The sequence below is a fragment of the Molossus molossus genome, unplaced genomic scaffold (genome assembly GCF_014108415.1).
Source record: "Molossus molossus isolate mMolMol1 unplaced genomic scaffold, mMolMol1.p scaffold_m16_p_10, whole genome shotgun sequence".
NCBI lineage: Eukaryota > Metazoa > Chordata > Mammalia > Chiroptera > Molossidae > Molossus > Molossus molossus.
In genome coordinates, this window is record NW_023425345.1 from 23,500,929 (window position 1) to 23,517,898 (window position 16,970).

A 16,970-nucleotide genomic window follows, 5' to 3' on the forward strand; every position below is an offset into this window, starting at 1 on the left:
CTACAAAAATTAATAAATGGGACTGCATCAGACTAAAAAGCTTCTGCACAGCAAAATAAACAGGGAATACACTCTCTGGGAGAATATATTTGCCAATTATACATTAGATAAGGGGTTAATATCCAAAATCTGTAGAGTACTCATACAACTCAACAAAAAAAAGACTACAATCTAATTAAAAATGTGCAGAGGACCTGAATAGACACTTCTCCCAACAGGATATACAAATGGCCAGGAGACATATAAAAAATGCTCAGTGTCACTAATTATTAGAGAGATGCAAATTAAAGCCACAATGAATGGCCGCCATCAACAAATCATCAAACAACAAGTGTTGGCGAGGGTGTGGAGAAAAGGGGACTCTAGTACACTGCTGGTGGGAATGCAGACTGGTGCAGCCACTATGGAAAACACTATGGTGTTACCTCAAAAAATTAAAAATTGAACTGTCATTTGACCCAGTGATCTCACTTCTAGGAATATACCCTAAGAAGCCTCAAACACCAATCAGAAAGAATATATGTAACCTCATGTTTGTTGCAGCACTATTTACAATAGCTAAGATCTGAAAACAGCCCAAATGTCCATCAGTAGACGAATGGATAAAAAAGTGGTGGTACATATACACAATGGAGTACTATGCAGCTGTAAGAAAGAAAGATCTCTTATCCTTTGAGACGACATGGAGGGACCTGGAGAGTATTATTCTAAGCAAAACAAGCCAAGCAGAGAAAGACAAATATCACATGATCTCACTTATTTGTGGAATATAATGAACATAACAGTCTGAGGAACGGGGTAGTCCCAGAGATGTGGAAGTGGGGTACAGACTGACTATTCCCAGAAGAGGTGGTGGTGGGGGAGATAAACCACAGAACTTATATGCATGTATGCATGAACAATGGACATGGACAACAAAGCTGGGGACAGGGCAGGGAGGGTGGGGGAGGGGTGTCAGTGGGGGAAAAGGAGAAACATTTGTAACAAAAATAAATTTTAATTAATAAAAAAATCCTTATATATTAGAGAAATCTTCTGGAGTATTTATGGAAAAAGTAATATGATATCTGGGATTTACTTTAAACTATGCCAGGAAAAATAATAATAAAAGGAAAGGGACACATAAGAAACATTGGAGATAAGTATATAAATAAATGAAATATCTAGGAAACTATTAAGAAAAATCACGGGGTGGGCTGGAAGATGGCAACTGCATAGGCAGATCTTTCTTGCATCTCTTCCCAGAGCCAGACTGAAAATAAAACTAAATTGGGGAACATTCACTTGGAATTACCAACTAAGTTTCAGCTGAAGGGAAGACTTCTAAAAAGGAAGGAAAGAAGCCACCTAGAGTCTGGTAAGAGGGGCGAGACCCCTATGTTCATAGCAGCACTATTTATAATAGCTAAGATCTGGAAACAGCCCAAGTGTCCATCAGTAGATGAGTGGATAAAAGAACTGTGGTACATATACACAATGAAATACTATGCAGCTGTAGAAAAGAAGGATCTCTTACCCTTTAAGACAGCATGGAGGGGTCTGGAGAGCATTATACTAAGTGAAATAAGCCAGTCAGAGAAAGACAAGTACCACATGATCTTACTTAATTATGGAATATAGTGAACATAATAAGCTGACAAACAATATAGGTCCAAGACATGGAAAAAGGAAACAGACTGACAAACTTCAGAGGGAAGGGTGGGTGGGGAGCCAGATTAGATAAACCAAAGAACTTATATGCATATATGCAGAACCAATGGACACAGACAACAGTGCAGTGAAGACAGGTGGAGGGAGCGGGGAACAGGGCGTCAGTGGGGGGAAAAGGAAGAACATCTGTAATACTTTCAAAAATAAAGATAAAAAGAAAAAGAAAAATCACCAATATCAACAGTCTAATTAGGATTCAATCCCCCCCCCCATTCCCTAGGCTTTTTGATTCCCTTTTTTCTGCAGAATATTTGAGACCAAATTGAAGACAGTTTATCTGCCATTTAAAGTTTTATTCTAAACACAGTTTACACTCACACACACAAAAGCTCAGCACACAGCAAATATATTCCAGTGAAATTAGCTTGACTTTATCATCCAAGCCTCATCCCACTTTGACTGGGGGTGCCAGGAAGCAAGATTAGATCCATTTTTCCATTCACCATGGTGAGTTTCACATGAATAGAATCTCGGGAAATTGTTTTTAATAATGAATTAATAGACACTGAAATGATATCACAATGAAGAGGACACCTTATCATTCCCCTACAATGACTCAATTATTTTGTAAACCATCAATAGTCTAGTGGATTAAAGTGAGACACAAAAGTATACTTGTTGGTGAAATGGACAACACATATTTCTTGTGAGCACATCACATCCTAGTGTTATCAGTGAAACAGTACTAGATGTTACAGGCCATGAGACCTCAGTTCTTGAGTTTGGCAAAGAAAGAGCTCAGAGCCAGGGAACTCACATTGTAAGGGAAGGTTTACTTAGAAAGTTATAGAGGTAGTAGAAGTGAGCCAGCTTGGCTGCATGGGCTCAGAAAGTGAGTTACAGAGGCAAAAGAAAGGCCCTTGGAGCTTGGAAGGGAGAAAAGTAAGATAACTTGCAGGGGGTGGGTGGGTGTGGGTGGGTGTGGCCATGTTCCAGAGAGAAAGAGCATGTGCTAGGTTTTTTGTCTTAATGTTTTTATCTGTTTTCCAAAGGCGGGAATGTTAGGGAAGGTCTCAGGGGAGAATCTCAATAGAATATTCATCACCCTTATTCTGAGGCACCAAAAAGAAATTTATTCCCTTGACTTCTAACATATTTTGGAGTGGTTGACACAAATAGCACTAATTGGATTTTGGTTGTCTATCTCCCTGAGTAGGGTGATTTAAGCTATACCTTCTGGTTGGGGAGAAATGTAAACCATTTCGTCTTAAGTGTCCTTGGTTAGGGAAGATAGGAATTTGTGATTTGCTAGATGGCTGCAAACTGCTTGGCCATTTAATTATCTGTCTCCGTTTCCCTATTTCACTTGTCCTGGCTTACTAACCTGTCTCACTAGTACTCTTTATAGGTTGTCCTGGGAAGAAGTGTCTCACAAAGATATATATGACTACATAGTTAAAACACCCAAAGATATGCACAGCACCAGAAAGAACTGTATTCTTGAGAGGAGGCCTAAGATTGAGCTAGATCTCTCAGACCTGATATTCATCTCCACACTTCATTGACAAGACCCAACAGAGCATAATCATCCACTTTCCTTTGGGTTGATACTCATGGGAAGTTCACTAAGCAGTCCAGGACCTGATGATGAGCTTTACAAATTCTGTACTCCCTTCAAATACAATTTATTTCCTTCTTTTAAAAAAATCCTCTCGACTTAACATCTACAGGTAAAATTACCATCATTAATTTCTTTTCTCCCCTCATTTTATATATCTCACAGTGCATGTATAGATTTTAAATCCCTTTAATGTTATTCCACCTTACCAGCTAAATGGTAGTACCTTTAATGATAAGGATGAGGTAGGCAGTTAGACAGACATGAGCAGAGCAAGGACAATGGGCCAGGTACAGAAGTCACCAGGGTGGAAAGCCGCAGGTGCCTAGCAAAGGACAATTGTGGGCTCCAACCTCATGCCCAGGATGATCTTTCCTCCTCTAGCATATCACTGGCCATGCGGTTGGGACCCTCTGACCTTTCCTCCCGAGAGATAATATTCAGGCCTCAGTTGTATTTCAGCTCCAGGCCCAGAAAAGCAGCAAAACCAGGCAAGTGACCCCACGGCTGACCTCAAGACCAACTGCATTGGACAATGAGCCCTGCCCTGGCCCTGACCAGTCAACCAGTGGAGACTTAAACCCTGAAAGGACACACCTGGAAAGCTATTGAATATTGAGATCTTCCCCTGGGATCTCCCCTAAATCTCTATCCCTTCCAGGGATGGGGAATGTCTGGACCACAGGCCAGGCTATATAAGGCTCGAAAAATCAATACCAGCTAACATCACACTCCTCACCAAATTAGCCTGACCAAATATAGCAAGCTAATTTTTAAGTTGATAATTTTGTATGGCCCTTGAATGATGTTATAAATATCCAAATGGCCCTTGGCAGACAAAAGGCTCCCTACCCCTGCATCAGACCTTTAGGATGGAGGACCCAGGGCGTGCCGTCCCTCCCAGGAGCACACCAGCACCTTTCTCGTTCCCTTCCTCTTCCCCCTCCCCCCAGGCCAGTCACCACTATTACCTTCCTCACTTCTAAGCTCCAAGGGCCCTTTCTTTACTTCTACAACTTGTTTCTTAAGTCCATTTCTTCTACGAATTACTTCTCCTACCTCTATGATATTTCAAATCAATTTTCACTTATAATTTGGGTCTTGTCTCTGAATTCTTTCCTAGCCAGAACTCAGGTACCAAGGTTGCTGAACTCAGGTCCAGTCTGACCCCACGGGTCTACCATCTGGTGCTGTTTCACCACCACCAACAAGGATAGATCCCTTTTTACTAATAAAATTCATTATTTTCTACTATGCTGGCACACCATACAGATTGTGTAATATTATGCAAAGAGTAGACAGTTAATACATGAGACTCTTAACTATAAACACACACAGCATAAGCTAGGTTTTAATTTAGCAAAACTCTGTCTCAGTTCTTTTATTTTGAGGAAGTGGAACTGAAACTCAAAAAGTGTAAGTGTTTTGCTGAATATCTCTTTTCTATCAGAAGCCAGGCAAGAACTTGGTTCACAGTTCTTTCAATTGTGCACGTTAATAAAAACCAAAGGTGATGGCTGAGATATTATAAAATCATTATGAACATCTCTTGAAATAATTCAGTAAGAGACTTTTCACTTCACCAAGGCAGAGACCATCCATTCCATAGAAGATTTTAAAAGTACAGTGTGAGGTACGGAAAACCCACACTAGGGTCACCCTCAAATTTTTCCTTTACTTCCCTCAAACTAGACGCTCATATGAGAAGCCACAGCATGGACAGTTTGAATAGATCAGTCGCTGTCTTCTGGGTGATCTGGCTCCTCAGCACAGAGCCTTTTTTTCCTTACCCCATCCAAGCCGGATAGAAACAAGCAGTTCCTCTCTTGGTTTCTTTGTGGTAAAGCTTACATAACAAAACTTTTACTATTTTAACCATTTTTAAATATACAGTTCAGTGGCAATAAGTACATTCATATTGTTGGACAACCATCACCACACTTAATTTCCAGAACTTTTTCATCTTCTCCAACTGAAACTCTGTACTCATTAAACAATAATTCCTCTGATAGTCATTTTCATGTGTCAACTTGTCTGAGCCACGGGGTGTTTCTTTGAGGGTGTTTTGGGGTGACATTAATAGTTTAATCACTAGACTAAAGCATATCTCCCTCCATTATGGGCCTCATACAATCAATTGAAGGCCTAAACAGAACAAAAAGGCTGACCTTTCTCCAAATAAGAAAATTTCTCCCCCAGACAGCCATAGATTGGAATTACAGCATTGGCTTTCCTGGGTCCCAAGCCTGCTGGCCCACACTACACAATGAGGTTTGCCAGCCTCTATAGTTGGCATGAGCCAATTTTTTATCATCAGTCTTTCTCAGTGTACATATCCTATTGGTTCTGTTTCTCTGGAACACCCTGACTATACAACTCCCCATTCCTTCCTTCTCCCAGCTTCTCCCATTCTATTCTCTGTCTCTGTGAATTCGCTCCTCTAGGTACTTCATATAAGTGGAAGCATATATACTTGTTGTGTTGAATCTGATTTATTTCACTTAATATAATGTTTTCAAGATTCATCCAAGTTGTCGCATGTATCAGCATTTCCTTCCTTTTTAAGGTTAAGTAATATTCCATTGTATGTAAAGAGCGCATTTTGTTTATCCATTCATCCATTGGTAGACATTTGGGTTTCTCCTGTTTTTAAAGATCCAGAGGGATAATTTCTATAATCCTTAAGGCGCAGATAGCTGAACAGACTTGACAGGCTTTATGTGTTTCTCGTTATCCCTGCTTCCTGGTGTTTATGCCCTTGTGTAATCGCCTCACCTTGAATGTGGGTGGGCTTCGTGGCTTGGAGTGTGAGAACGGTGATGGGATGTATGTGATGATGGAGGTGATTACATAAGGTATAGTGCCAAACTTGCTAACGGTTCTCTCCCTCTTCTCTTTCTCTGCCTGGATTTAGCAAAGAAAACCTACAGGAATCCCATTACCAGAAAGAAGCAAATTTACCAGAGGGAGCTTGGAAGTGTATTCCTCCCCAGCTGAGCCTTCAGAGGAGAACACAGTCCTGCAGACATCTTGATGACAGCCTGTGAAACCTAACCAGAGGACATACTTAAACCGTGCCCACACTTCTGACAGACGGTTGAGATCATAAATGCTGTTTTACATTGCTGTTCATGTAACTTGTGGTAATGTGTTACGTGGCACATAAAACTAATAATCTTTTGATAAACTTCATCCTCCTATTTCGTTAAACTTCCCAAAATTTAATCTCGTCACTGACTTCCAATGCCTCTGAGGTTGCCACTCGATACTCAGGCTGCAATCTTGGTTCATTCGATAGAGACACTTCCTAGTGAAGTGGTTACAAGACAGAACTGGATTCTTCTGCTGTGTTATTCACTTTTGAAGCCACGGCTGCTGCTCAGTTCTTTCTAATCCATGCTTGATGCTTCATAATGATAGTCCTGGCCTCTACTTCACCGAGGCACAGAGAGGAAGAGAATCTGCTCACCTGACTTAGGCAAGGTCAAAAGGAACCAGAAATAAGTAATTCTTTAGCCCCACTTATTACAGCTATTGTATAACAATTCCCTGAAGCATAGATTAAAAACCTTGTGTACATGTGCCCTCTATTTGTTCCACTCCAAGTCCTTAACAACCTGTGTATAAGCTAATGATTCACAAGCTTCATGGAACTACAAGACCGTGTAGGATTGTAATGAGATCCACCCCTTTACCTCAGCTACCTGCCATGCCACTGTGTACCATCTTCAGTCTTCCTTCCTGGATCCTCGTTCTTCTTGAGCGGGGGTGAGCTTAGGGTTAAAATGGCCACAAGGCATAATCACTTTCATTAGGATAAACAAAAGTCTCTATTTCTCCAGGGAATAACCCAATGAAAAAGTCTCTTTTTTTCGGGGGGTGGCAATAGTAATTTTAAGAAAGAAAAGTAGCTAGGAGGGCATTAACAGAATCCAGTTTTGCTCAAACCTGTTAAGAAGCTGTAGGGCAAAAAGTTGATGGCGATACCTGGGCAGGAAAGTGCTCTGGGAGGAAAAAAATCCTGTTAATTGGCAAACCTGTTCATGCAGGTGAAGGCTGGCATGATTGGGAGAAGAGATGGTCAGGATAGCAGGGGCAACTATTCATGAATTGAAATGTCAGAAAAGGTAAAACATGACGATGGTAACAATGAGAAGCATGGAGGACATCAGTTTCCCAGGAAGATGAAGGTCATTGGTAAAAGTGAGTGGAAATCAGTATCATCAGAGTTAACACTTTAAAAATGCTTGCTATAGCAGAACAATTATATGCATTTCACACACATTAACTTATTTGATCCCTAAAAATCTATGAAGAAACATCATCATAATTATTATCGCCCCATTTTATATAGAATGAAACTTAACCAACAGAGAAATGTAATAATTTGCCCAATATACCACAGTAAGTGACAAAGCAAGTATTTAATTCCAGAAAACCTAGCTGGATTCTTCGCCATAATGCAATATTATCTTTCTGACGAGAAAGAGAAAGGAAGGGTGAATGATGCTACTCATGTACATGGCAAGAATATTACAATCAAAATGCTTTCTTGTCTCTGATTGCATTTTCTCCATGAAACAAGATCTGGGACAGGTCAAGAGGACGAGCAGCCCTGTTACGTGAATGAGAAGATTAAGGACTGAGAAACAACGTGATGACTCAGTGGAGCTTGGGTTACAGTTCTGCTTTCCTTTTCCTATTAAATACCTGGCCAAGCTTTCTGCTAAAAGTTGGAAAGTACTGCTTACCCTAACACCAACTTCCTTACAAAGAAAAAAAAAAAAAAATGGTTCTGCTCATTTAGCTTTGGAACTGACTGTTTTTGAATCCTCAGTGTCGTACTAGGTTTTTCTCTCGCCTTTTGATTTCCTTAGTTGAGAAAAAAAAATATTTTATATGCTCCATTGTCATACCATATCGTTATGCTGTGTGAGGGCTCTTAGAATTAATCCCACTCAACCATTCCCCGGAACCTTCACTCGGTAAAATTAGAGGACAATCACTCAGTGAAATTAGACTTCCAGAGTTAGAAAGGATCTGAAAATTGGTTTTATTTAGTTCTCATGAGATAGATATATCTCTATAAACTAATGTCTAATTTTCTTATGAAATACTTTGTATCAAAAATATGTTTTAAATACTTTTATATTAAGTGAATAATTACCAATTTAAGTATAAATCTTTTAAATGCATTTGTTTTTGTAGACATGCTTCTTTACAAATATTCTAGGTCTTTTCTATATGTGCTTATGTTTGTTCTCATCTAAGTTTTATGAGAGAGACAGAGATATCTTGGAACCCAGTTTTTTTAAAAAATGTCTATTTGTTTCGATGGGGGTTTAAGTCAGAGTAGAGGGGAATTTCATGGACAGGACCCAGAGATTCTAATCTCCAAATCGGCTTTCTCCAAAGATGGGATGGCTTTCCAGTTCAGTTGGCAACCTCTCAGTCTTATTCCAATAGTTAGGAATAAATGACCCAGAACCAGGAGAGTTGATTATCAACATGGTGAGGGGAGGGTTTCAAAGAACAAGAGAGGAGGGCTAATCACGAGGAGGTGGAGTGAATGGAGTTTGGCAGGGTGACTTTCGACCTTCACCAGTCAGCCTGATGTGCGGTGGTGGGAAGCCAAGAGCATCTCTTCTTTTCTAAGGGGAGCAGTCTGCCTTGGGTCCTCCTCAACGTCGTGTCTCATCGCTGCCTAGAAAAATACCTCATTCAGAGGACTAATGTTTCCTCCTTGATCGTCTTTCTTTTGGGGGTCGTGGGAGAAATTTTAAGACATATAGAAAGGATTGATAGGAGAAGGAAAGAAAAAACAAAGCAAAGCAAATGTGGAGACCCTAAAAGCCGAAATACAAAGGAGAAAGAAGCCAGGATGAAAGGGAGGGGCAAGACCACAGAAAAAAGGCCCAGGGGAATACGAAGAGAGAACGAGAGAAAAGGAAACAGTGATTTATTGCTAAGAGAAGTTTCTCTCCTAAGTTCTCTAGGTCAAGAAGTCAGACAAGGCGCAGAGCATGGGAAGGAGGTAACAGACACCCAGTGCGTGATCCTGGAGACACAGGAGCTCAGCCCAATGGGAGTGCGAGTCCACACCGTGTGGGCCTCTGCCCTGGTGTACTTCATCCAGGTAAGTTGTGAAAATGCAAGAATAAAGCTTTCATTTTTGTTTCTCAGATAAACCAACCATCAGACGAATCTGGTGGAAAATGAGTGAGGAGGAAATACATATAATAGAACCAAGGGGATTGTGGGAAATGAATAACTAGAATGGTTCCTTGGTATTATAGGTGGCATAGTGCAGGTATGAGGAATGAAAACATCAGTGAAAGGGGACAGAAATTCGGGCACTCATGGATACAAGTATGCTAGCTATAGCAATTTAGAAGTATCATTTATGTATGCATACTTCCCTCTTTTGGCATCTTATTACCCATCCCTCAAATTCTTCAGTAAGTGATGAAAACTAGCTGTGTAATTCTCCTACACAGAGTTTCCCAAGTCAGCCCTAATACTATTCTTGGATTTTAAAGGTGCCTCCAGATGAGAAAAAGTTAAAAGAGGGGAAAATCTTTAAAAATACTTCAGATCTTTCATTTATCCCCACTAAAATTCAGAAGCCCCTGAGTAATTCATTAGGCGGGGCAAGGGATCACTGGACTAGGGATTCTGGATAATTACCAAGGGGAAGTTTACTCAGCTCTGAAATCGACGAAGGAAAACAGATGAAGAAACTGGCTACTGTCATGTTCCGCACAGCTCCTAGCAAGGCGTGGGCTGTCTGTTTCGCTTCCTATATACCAATTACATTAATGTCTGAAAGTCCATTTCCTTTTCTTTTTTTCTTTTCCTTGTATTTTCCTTTTGCTGCTTCTTTTCTCCGTTGGCCTTACCTCCCCTTCTTTTCTCTTTTATTCTCTTTTTGCGACAGGCCTGAAAAGAGGCATTTTTATCTGCTGAGTTCTAGCCTTTAGTCAAGAAAATGAAACAAAGTACCAAGACTGGGTTGAAGAAACACACCCTTTGTTATCCTTTGTGGCCAACTATTTTAAATGAAAACAAAACCAGTTCTTCAAATGTTATCAGCAGGGGACAGCTGTTAGTCCTTGTACAAAGTCCTTTTCTGATATGTCACAAGTATATGTGTGTGTCCCCCCACCCACCCATAAAGTCTCATAAAGTAAGTATAAATCCCTGTCTCTTTTTAGAGGACCTTTGTAGTCTTTGTAGTTTATTTCCTGAATTATCAAGTCTTTCCATTTATTGGAAGAGAGAAACAGTTTCCAGAACAGAAGCATACTTAGGCGTTTGAAGGAGAAAGTCAACTGAAATATAAGGTAGAAGGAGTGGAAGGTTTCTTTACAAGAGTTGAAGGGACTTGCTAGCAATGTCAAGGCAGATTATTCCTGGTTCTAATATATATAATTGAGTTTCATTCATTTGATTAATTTTTTTAAAATCCTCATCCAAGGACATTTTTCCATTTTTTGTTCAGATAGAGTGGGAGGGAAAGAGAGGAAGAGAGAGAGAAACATCGATGTGAAAGGGACACATCGAGTGGCTGCCACCCGCACAACCCAACCAGGGCCGGGGACAAACCGCAACCTAGTTACATGCCCTTAAAGGGAACTGAACCCAGGTCTCTTGGGACCGCAGGCTGACGCTCTAACTGCTGAGCCAAACCTTCCAGGGCGAGTTTCATTCATTTGAATTGTGGCCAAATCAAGAGGTGTGTACAGTTGATCACATTATTAAACCCTTATGCCTAAGTCCCTTAACTACTTTTTCCATTGATTTTTTTTTTTTTTTAAATCCTCAGGATATTTCCATTGATTTTTTTTTTTTAGATAGAGTGGAAGGAAGGGAGGGAGGGAGAGAGAGAGAGAGAGAAACATCAATGTGAGAGACACATCAATTGGTTGCCTCCCACACGACCCCAACTGGGGTTGGGGATCGAACCCAAAACTGAGATATGTGCCTTTGATTGGGAATTGAACCCACGATTCTTTGGTCTGAAGGCCGACGTTCTAACCACTGAACAAAACTGGCCAGGGAAGCCCCTTAACTATTTAAAATAAGGGTAAATATACCCACTTACACAGTTATCATGATGAAATGTTATAAAATATTAACAATTCTTAGCCGTCTGACTGGCATTTAGTAGCTATTCAATAAATGAGCTTTTCCCCTTCCTCTCGTGTATGTGAGTTATTGATGTACTGAGGGAATGAAAAAGAGCATGGGGTAGAATTCACCTTACACTGGGAATGGACTAGGAGGACAATGAAAATATCCTGAGGGACAGATCAGGAAATTTCTAGGACAAACAAATTCGTATAAATGCTGCCTCTCATTCACAAAGGCAGTGATAGTCAGCCACCACCAAAAAAAAAAAAAAAAAAAAGGAAAGAAAGATGAGATATTTGCTCTTCTAGGTTCTCCCGCCTCAACTGCAGTAATGAATAGGCATAGAAGAGACGAAAAGAGACAGTTCTAAACATGGTTGACCCTATGACCTTGTCCTCATATTTATCCCACTCTCACTGACTAATGTAACGCAGTACAGTCTCGGGGGGTGGCTGTCGGGCAGACAGGATCATACGATTTCCCTGTCTGAGACTGTTTCCCTTCCTACAGCTTCCTTGGGCAAGATGTGAGGAGAACTGTGTCAGCCCTGAACAGTAAGTATCTGAGAGTCCAAATACGGAAGAAAGGGAAGACAAAAACATCAACGCATCAAAACAGGGTCAAAATGTCATCAGATATCTGTGATTTCCCTTATTTCTACTTAAATGGGCTTCCATCCACTTATCTCACAGACGGGTTATCCCAGGGTTATCCCAAAGTAAGGACATGCATCTGTGTCATCCTAAAGACTCAAAGTAACACTGCTGACAGCATTTTTTCCAAAGCCAATCTTCCCATCAAAGCGGCAGACTTAATCTAAATTTTGCAGTCATAGAGGTTTTCAGTAGACTTTCTTACTCATGTTTTCAGTGATTCATTAAGACAGACTGACTGGATTCATTATCTTAGTTACAGGCAGATATATGTAGGTGATTTCCAATGGTGCATTGCCTCTTCAAATCTGGAGAGCATTTTTATATTTATTAGGGCATGTTAATATTTATTGCAGACTTTATTTAGCTATTACTTTGAGAGAGTTACCCCTTAATCTAAACCTGTTACAATTAGGTCTTATGTAAACACAAAAGATTCAAAGGTAAAAAGGGAAAAGATTCTTTCCACTTGGAGGTAAATTCATAAAAACAATCGAGGGTAGTTTGGATAACAAGACTTACTCTGGCTGAAGAACAACACATATTTAGCCATGGGAAGAGTTTCTCAATAAGTACGTTACACCCAAGGGAAATGGTAATGGCCTTGGTTACTTTCACACTCTCTCTGAGGTTTTAGAAATCACCATAGGAATAGTCACTTTTAATAGAGTCAGAATTGTAATGTAGAACTAGAAGGGGCTTTGAGCAAATGAGGAATGTTTAAATGAAGATGATCATGCTCAGTGAAATAAGCCAGTCAGAGAAAGACAAATACCACATGGCCTCATTTATATGTGGAATTTAAAGAACAAAATAAACTGACGAACAAAATAGAGGAAAAAGGGGGAGGAGGGACCTGGAGGAGACATTGTTTGGTGGAAAAGCCAACCGTATATTTCACAAATGCACAACCAAAGAGAGGATATGGCATGCATGTCAATTGATTTCAATAGATCAATGTATCGGAAAGTTTTAAATATACTCATCTTTAAAGGAAAACACTTCCTTCCTCTCCCCTTCCCACTCCTGAGCTTATTCCATACTCCTTCTCTAATGCAATCCATATTTTTATCCCAATAGAGAAAGTTTATAATTGTCCTAGTGAATTCAGTATATTTAATTAGCTTTCACCATGATGAAGTTGGTTTGTACATTTTCACCCCGTTTTTTTTGGCCTCAGCCATTACATATATCTGTTTTGATTCTGGATGTGAAAATGTAGGGCCCTTTTTACGCTGGGAATTTTTATGGTTTTCTGGTGGCCCTTTTTGCAACAACTTGCAATAGATAAACTACAAACTTCATTGTATTGCTTTCATTCTTATAATTGAAATTTTCTTTATGTTTAAATTTTATTGATCTCAAGTATACACATATGTTAACTTTCACATCCATTTTCAAACTCTTTTAAACTTGCATTGGAAGTCCTTTCTTAGTAACTGTCATAACTGTTTACAATGGTCATGGTTACATTGTCTATTAACACTATTTCATGGTCACTCCTTTTGTCTGTCTTATAATGATTTACACAATGCCATCTATAATATAAAACTATTTAAAGCATCTCTTAAATAATAGATTCAGCTGGTTACCTTGAAGTTAATATAACCTGTGATGTTTTTATTATAACAAGGTATCACATCATCATAACTCATTGTTCTGATTCTGGAATCCTAACAGGCATTGACTATATTTTTATTGCAAAAACTTTCTTTCTTCATAGTTGCCTGACCACAGATTGGGTACATCTCTGGTACATATGGTAAGTTTCATCCATAATTCTCACAAAACATTTAAAGGGGGCTTTATTTTTCTCAGAGGGGTGTGTGTGTGTGTGTGTGTGTGTGTGTGTGTGTGTATATATATATATATATATATATATATATAGTTTCTTTAATTTTAAAATATTTGGCAGCAGGAACAAAATGTGTGTGACACAGCCAGCCTACTTGCCTAGCATCACATGGAATCAAGTTTCTTTACCTCAGAACTACCCTATTGACAACATGCCAGGATTTCCTATTTCAATACCATCTCCTCAGCCAACATCAACAGATGATTGTGTACATGCTCAGATCAGCTCTGGAAATAGCCCATAGAGATTACTTCAGTAAAGTAAAGAGCAGCTCTTCCAAACCACATTAAGTCTCTTTCTGTTTGTTTTAACGAATTGACTGAGCCCTGCTGACGAAATCAGAAAGAATATATATGAAGTGAAAGCCTTGGAATCAAAATCTTAGAATTACTCTATAAAATGTTCACACAAGAATCACACTGCAGCCCTGGCCAGTTTGGCCCAGCGGTTAGAGCGTCGGCCTGTGGTCCGGGGAGACCCAGGTTCGGTTCCCGCTGAGGGCACGTACTTCCGTTGTAGTTTGTCCCCGGCCCTGGTTGGTCGTGCGGGTGAAAGCCACTCAATGTGTCCCTTCACGTCGATGTTTCTCTCTCTCTCTCTCTCTCTCTCTCTCTCTCTCTTCCTCTCTCTCCCTCCCATTCTATCTGTACAAAAAATGGAAAAATATCCTCGGGGGAGGATAAAAAAAAAAAAAAAAAAAAGAATCACACTGCAGACATGGACAGCTGATTTATGCCAAAGCTGGGAAACAAAGCAGGTCCCAGGGCTCACTGACCCGTGGGCTCCTTGCAGGTTGCTGGTGGTAATTGGTGTGCTGCTTCTCCTGTGTGGCCTGACTTCTGTGTGTTTCCGCTGCTGTCTGAGCCGCCAGCAAAACGGGGAAGATGAGGGCCGGCCACCCTACGAAGTGACAGTCATCGCTTTTGATCATGACAACACTCTCCAGAGCACAATCACTTGTGAGTACAATAACTGTTTACATGGGAAGTGAACCTGGGTTTAAACAAACGATTAGGATGGTACAAGGGGATACAAACAGTGCCTTGGATATTAAAGATTCTAGAACTCAGAGTGCTTTTAATCACCAGAAGCCTGATGAGGCAGTGACCTGGGAACTCTCAAACGCTGTATTCCCAAACATGGTTCTTGACTGATGATAGAGTGAAGGAGGAAATAAAATGCTGGAGACAATGTTGGAAATGTTTTGTAAGAAGAATTACCCAGTTCATAAATAGTTATTTTTAATAAAATTATTTTAAGCTTTAAGCATATCCCTTTTTCAAAAATGTCTTGGATTTTCTATAAACCCACCTTTTCTACCTGTAATGTTTATAGATTTAGAGAAATTTGTTGTGTATACTTTCAGCTCTTCATTCTCCAAGTCTTGATATAGTAAGTATGAGCCCCAACATCCCTTTGATGATCATAAGACACTTAATTTTCTTCTGTTCTCTTCTGTATATTATATTCACTATTAAAATTGGAGAGTGACTACCAGGCAGAGTGACAGGTGGCAAAACACCGTAATTTTTATTTTGTAAAGAGAACAATGCAGTGTGTTGTTGCTCACCTTTCCTGTCTCCCAGTCCTTACAATCATTTTGAGAAAAGGTAACTAAGGCAGAAATAAGTATTTCTAAGGAGCTTGCAACATCAATGGGTTGGTTTTCTGAAGGGTTCAAAATCTGCCAGTGGTTGGGAACCCAATTTAGATTATTCCAGGATACCAGGGGAGACAGGGTCTTCCAGCAGAAAGTGAACTTGGTTTCTAAACAAGCTTCACAGGATTTTCATAATATTTGTGGCAGACGGTTGACCATGAGTTAGGACACTTGTTAGAAGTCAAGAGAAATTAAGTGTGTTGTAAGTCTGATTTCCGAGGATAGCATGTTTACTTTCCTCTATACCTTCTTCCCTCACAAGCCCTGCAGTCCGTGTTCGGCCCTGCGGCTCGGAGAATCCTGGCAGTGGCCCACTCCCACAGCCCTCTGGGCCAGCTGCCCTCCTCCGTGGACACCCTCCCAGGGTATGAGGAAGCTCTTCACATGAGTCGCTTCACTGTCGCAAGGTGTGGGCAGAAAGCACCTGACCTACCTCCAGTGCCAGAGGAAAACCAGCTGCCCACAACAGAGAAGGAGGCTCCTGGAGGCGAACACTCTTCAAATTGATGGGGACTTGGCTTGTGTAAATGGGGTGCGGGTATCTCCAGAGTTGGTTAAGATAGACAAAAGGAACATTTTATTGCTAACTTTCAGAAGACTTAGGATGCCATCTAAACATCATTCAGTGGAAAACATGGATTCCGATTCTTCGTTTCCAGCCACATATTTTCTGATATGGAATGCTCTGAGAACTCTCACTGTTCATCCAATGCCAAGATTTGCAACAAACCTCTAGCAATGCTTCAGAGGTTTCTTGAATTCCTTGAACTGCTGAGTTCCACCCATATAATACTGCAAGTTGCTTTCTCTGCCAGCTCACAGATAAGAAAGAATACACTTAAGGAGAAAGACAACCATCAGCATTAATGCACCAAATTCACGTTTGCTCTTGAGAGAACACCCACTTCTATAATGAATGACAAGGGTGATCTTGAACATCATGTAACACCTAACTGGACATCCAGAATCCAGGGGTGGGATTGCAGGTAGGGGCTAGGAAAACAGCCAAATATTAAAGTGCCAAATATCAAGGTCTTTCTTTTGCTCTGGTTCTATTTTTCACTCTGGACACTGCACAGAGTGCAGTAACAGTTCTATTCATTTTTTGGTCCCTCTGCCTTGTGAACACACATATGCACCCTTTTTTAACTTGGATAGCATTGCTCTGCTTCTTCCCTCCTTCCCGTTTTTGACTACTTAAAGCCAAGTGTCTATAGTGATAAATACTAGTCGCTAGTGGTGGCCTTTACTGCCACCCAGTGGAGTAATGGTAGAAATGCATTTTCCTATGGGAGCCTCTCTGCACACCCCAGTTCCAGGAGCAGTAACTGAACTAAGCCTGGGTGAGATCCTTTCCAAGACACCACTCAGTTGTGTAATGTTAAGCTGTCCACATAACAT

The 16,970-nt window shown here is 40.4% G+C and overlaps 1 protein-coding gene across 1 annotated transcript; it reads left to right on the forward strand.

Moving 5' to 3' along the window:
- Positions 1 to 9,149: 9,149 nt before the first annotated feature.
- Positions 9,150 to 16,718, forward strand: TMEM52B (transmembrane protein 52B). The gene is made up of 5 exons (XM_036252869.1): positions 9,150 to 9,404; positions 11,912 to 11,955; positions 13,778 to 13,816; positions 14,702 to 14,868; positions 15,832 to 16,718. Exons 1-5 carry the CDS (start codon positions 9,150 to 9,152, stop codon positions 16,074 to 16,076), a joined length of 750 nt encoding a protein of 249 aa, XP_036108762.1. The 3' UTR covers positions 16,077 to 16,718.
- The last annotated feature ends 252 nt before the right edge of the window (positions 16,719 to 16,970 follow it).